The 4,953-nt window shown below is 35.7% G+C and overlaps 1 protein-coding gene across 1 annotated transcript in view; it reads left to right on the forward strand.

Moving 5' to 3' along the window:
- The window catches only part of PLS1 (plastin 1), a 47,530-nt gene extending 43,461 nt beyond the window's left edge, over positions 1 to 4,069 (forward strand). The window contains exons 14-16 of the mRNA XM_061365271.1: positions 345 to 468; positions 2,555 to 2,679; positions 3,108 to 4,069. Of these exons, the coding sequence (XP_061221255.1) occupies positions 345 to 468; positions 2,555 to 2,679; positions 3,108 to 3,243 (385 nt within the window). The 3' untranslated portion in view covers positions 3,244 to 4,069. The remainder of the gene's footprint in view (positions 1 to 344; positions 469 to 2,554; positions 2,680 to 3,107) is intronic.
- Positions 4,070 to 4,953: the final 884 nt, after the last annotated feature.

Raw genomic sequence — 4,953 nt, forward strand, 5'->3', positions numbered from 1 at the left:
GTCAGACTGTTCTGATCCACTTTTCAAGGTGACTTGGATGGTAGGGAGTCATTTAAGGTTATAAAGTAAAATTAGGTACTGTGTGCTTAGTAAAACAAATATAGAAAGATGATGTAATAGTGACTCTTATAAATTTTTATTCAAAAATAAGTATCATTTTATTCTTGCAACAACTGAAAAGGTGATTTTAAGTACTAAATAGTTTCTAAGATAAGGGTACATAATGAAGGTGATCATTTGGCATCATTACTGTGCACAAGTAGTATTTTACTTGTAGCTTTGTACTGTCAGCAGAGTAAACTTCTACCACTTGCTTCAACTCAGACTTGTTTCCTTTATTTAAGGTATACTTTGAACGTACTGTCAGACCTTGGAGACGGGGAAAAAGTAAATGATGAAATTATTATTAAGTGGGTGAATCAGACACTTGCAAAAGCAAATAAGAAAACTTCAATTATGAGTTTCAAGGTAAATCAGATTGATGTACCTTTTCTTTATATATATAATCAGGTTGGGGATTTTTAATCTAACCTGTTAACAATTTGGCTTTAACAGTAGCTCTCATCAGGTAGCGTAATTATATAAGGAAATATTTCTGACAGTCTGTGAAACCTCAAAAGTATTTTACATGTTTATTAATAAGAAACAAAACTAAATTACAACTTGTTACTCTGACAAAACAAACCAACCCCAAAACAATTACATCAACAAAGGCTAAACTTTCAAAGGGTTTTTTTTTCCAAAATTACCCATGTTTGGGCATCGCATGTCGTACCTATTGAATTTTTGGATATAGGCACTCTCATGCTTGTACAAACATGAAGAATGATTTTGGAAATACGGGGTGGGGGTGGGGGGGAAGAGTAATCGCCATTTTTAAGAACAGCTGATCAAAAAGATTCACTCTTATGTGACAAAGCCAGGAGAGGGAGCCCAAGTTAAGCAGCAACATCTTTTGTCTTCACTGGCACTGTTGATGTGCAGCAGACCCTTACCAACCAGCTTTCCCATTCATCAGCTAAAGCAAACGGATAAAGGAAGCTTTCTTTTCACACTCGTCAAGTGTTAAACACTAAACGTACTATATGTATGTCAGGTGTGCCATGCTGTGTAAATCTCATTCTTTAGAAATGGTAGATAAATAATTGCACTTGCATGCAAATATAACTTTGAAGCAGTTATGTCTGTGGTTTTCAACAGGAACATAAGAACCTAGCAAGTTAAAAATTTGAGGTCTTGCTGTGTTACTAATTGAATTAGGTAAGCATTAGGTAAAAGGCAATATCAAATAATTTTATAGAACAAATTATTTCCTTTTTACTCTAGAGGTAACTTAGGTCATAATCTTAAAAAGGATTCCTACTTTTGTTATTTCTACATAAATTGGAATAATGGTGGTATAAATAAGCTGAAAGTATGAAGAGAATCTGTCCCAGCATCTTGCTTTTGGCATGCCCATGTGTTTTAGGGGGCATTGGTTGGATTTTTTAAAGGTAATTCAGCTGATCGTACATCAGTAAAGATAAGGAGCTACTGATGTAAAGTGACATTATTCATTACAAGTGGGTGTTTTTTTTCACTACTGATTTTTGACAACATCCACTTATGTGTTTTCCTTCAGAATCTGATTTTTTTGTCTGTATTTTGGGGTTACTGCAGCAGGAAGTGTAGCAAAGAAGGCAGAGGTCCCTGATATTTCTTGTGGGCTATGAGAGCAAAATTCTATTGAATTGCCATTAGTTTAAACAGTAAAATTACAAAGGTGTGCGTTCTGACTTACGGTCTTGGGGAGATACTGCATGCATTCAGTGTTTTCAAGTAGACATATATTACTATTTTTAAATGTATAATTAATGTGAAGGTTCTGTGGGACTTCACTGAATTTGAATTCATAGTTCTGGCCTGGTGGTGAAAGCAGCCATGTCATGCGCATGGCTTATGTGCAGCACCTAACTGCACTGTCTGCTTTCTCTTGGTTTGACGTCGTCAGCTGCTTGTCTGCCTTAACAGTTGGGAAGAAATTATTGCAGTAATAGCACTTGCTATTTGAAGAACAGAATAAAACACATGTCCATGTATTAAATACAAAACGCAGACTGCTTGTACTAGCTCAGAATATCATCTGAGTTGAAATGTTATAAAAAGAGTGAGCAATAAACTACTTCAGAATGTATCATTACAAGAAAAGGAGAAAAGTAAAAGTAGTTGTGGAATGTAGATACGTTTTTGTTGTCTTGAAAGTCTGGTCCTTAGACTTCTCTCAAAGTTCCTTTCCTCCCTCAGGGAAGGGGAGGAGTTTGTTTCATTAAATAATTTTAAACTGTTTGCATAATATTAATAATATCAACACAGAGTATGGATCTTAACATTTTGATTGTGGAAAAGAGCATTAGACCTTTAAAAGAGGAGGGAAAAACCTTCACACAATGAAGTAACGGAACATGCTGCTGTCTTTCAATACGAATGTAAAATGTGCTGTAGGGTTTTTTGCATTGTGAAGTCAGAATAATCAAAGCAAATTCCTTATTCTAATGTTTTGAGTCTTTTCTTTCAGGACAAATCAATTAGCACTAGTTTACCTGTCCTAGATTTAATAGACGCTATTGCACCAAAAGCAGTTCGTCCAGAAATGGTCAAGAGAGAAGATCTTTCTAATGAAGACAAACTAAATAATGCTAAGTAAGTTTTAAATAGATACTTTGTATTTTCCTTAAGTGCAGGAAGTGCATACATGGTGTAATGAAGGATTTACTGATGTATTAACAGATTACACTATTAGTTAATTTGCTTCAAATACAAAATATTATACTTATAGTATTTTAGAGATATTTTTCTAGCGTACTTAAAATATGAAGTTAAATTCACAGCTGATATGACCTACCACCATGGCACTGCAACTGATTTATTAATAGCCTGCCATAATACACACTGTCTTTGACAAAAACAAATGCTTTGATAACCAGTAGCAAAATACTTGGCAGTAATGTTAATTTTCTCACAGAGTGTAAGTACTGAACAGGCATATCCTGCTATTAAAGTACGTTGTAAATCTTAGTGCACTAGTAGATGCAAGGAAAATAATGCAATGTTTTCTCTTGTTTTCCAAGATATGCCATTTCAGTTGCTCGAAAAATCGGTGCTCGTATCTATGCTCTCCCAGATGATCTGGTTGAAGTGAAGCCAAAAATGGTGATGACGGTGTTTGCATGTTTGATGGGAAGAGGACTCAACAGAATAAAATAATTAAGACATGTAATATAACTTTCAGCCATGTTGAGCACGAAGAATGCCTCGCAGTTCAGCGTTCTGAAGCTTAGTATAAAATCATAAAATTTGTATGCACAAATATCCTAATTAATGAAATTTTAATAATGTGTTTATATTAGTTAAAACATTATTCCATTTCATAACATATTGATTATTTATGGGTATTACTGTTTTCAGAACATGTTCATTATCAAATTAACATTACAGATTTGTCTGGCTTAAACCCCCCCCACACCATATTAATGAAGCTTCATTTGTATTATTTTTCATAGCATTATGAGAATCTGCATCATTTTACGTATGTCATTTTAGGATCCATTCTGAAACTTTGTTTTCGTTATTTTTAGTGGGTGTTACGTATATATATATATTGACACAATTTTCAAGGGGCATTCCAATCCTATTGTATTGCTCCTAACTGCACAGAAGTTATCATTGCCTTATTTTTTGAGAGCTTAACTCCTCTTGAAGCCAGTGAGAGTCCTGTCATTGACTTGAGTGAGAGCAAGTGAAGGCCTCTGATAATGTCTAGAAACTAATGACTGTTGATAAAGCTGATGAACCTGTTGTGTGGGAATAATCTTTGGATGTATGTAGCAGTTTATTTCTGTTGCTGAGCAGGAAATTAACAGTCTGTAAATTACTAAGCAGGAATGTAATCATGTTATGATTAGGTCTGCAGATGTGTTAGCTTTTGCAGTTGGACTAAACATTTGATTAATATTTTTTTTTCATTTTTCATAAAATACCGTATAAGAAAACAATAAACAGCTGGCTACTCCAGTTTGGGGTTTCACATTAATGTACTGCATTTCCTTACGCATGTCATCTTTGATTCCTCTAAAGTGTGTATTGTGTGCAGAGGTCTGTATGCTATCAAGTCTATAATTATTTTCTTACGTATTTGTACTCCTTTATCTACAGTTGCAAATTTTCACAAAATATGCTGGAGTTGGACATTTAATAAGGTTGTTACTAAAAGCCAAACACTAGGGAAGAAGGAAATACCAATAAAAATGAAGGTGGGGTTTTGGGGGGATTTTGTTTTCCTGCCCTATGAAGCTGCTACTTTGTTTCAGCTCCTGAAAAGCAGGCCTAAGAATCACGGTGAGGGAACTTTCAGACTAAGCTTTATTATCTTCAGTATCTTGCACAAGATATTATCAGAAAGAAGATGCATTCATTTAATTTCTGTTATCAAAGATGATATTGGGAGTTGAGAGAATTAAGTGCTTGGATTTAGTTCTGTCTCTTTAATGGTTTGTAGTACTTGAAACTTTGATCAAAGTGCAAGGGGTTTCAGGAGCAACCATAGCATATGCTAAGCACTGTCAGTTTGACATACAAGCTGAGCTACATCTTGAAACATAAATGACAGCTACCATCATCGAAACTGTCTTCTCGGACCGTTGTTGGTTTCAAAGCAGGTGCTAAACAAACACAACTTTTCTAAAGGAGATTGAAAAAGAGAATTGGACTTTCAGCTTATATTAATGGTTATTGCTTAGCTTAACCCTGGGGTAAGGCCACCCCTCTTTTGCGAGCTCCGACCCCAACCCCATAGTGCTGCTGGGAGGGAAGGTAAACCGCCGAGTGGCGAAAGCAAGACGGGGCCCTTTTAAAAGTGCCTCATCGGCCGATCGTTCGCCTCAGCCCCCGGGGGCGCTCCTGCCCACCCTCCTCCCG

This window comes from Neopsephotus bourkii, unplaced genomic scaffold, assembly GCF_033783945.1.
Source record: "Neopsephotus bourkii isolate Nb327-2 ecotype Australia unplaced genomic scaffold, CSIRO-AGI_Nbou_v1 NB_1279, whole genome shotgun sequence".
In the NCBI taxonomy this organism is placed as follows: domain Eukaryota; kingdom Metazoa; phylum Chordata; class Aves; order Psittaciformes; family Psittacidae; genus Neopsephotus; species Neopsephotus bourkii.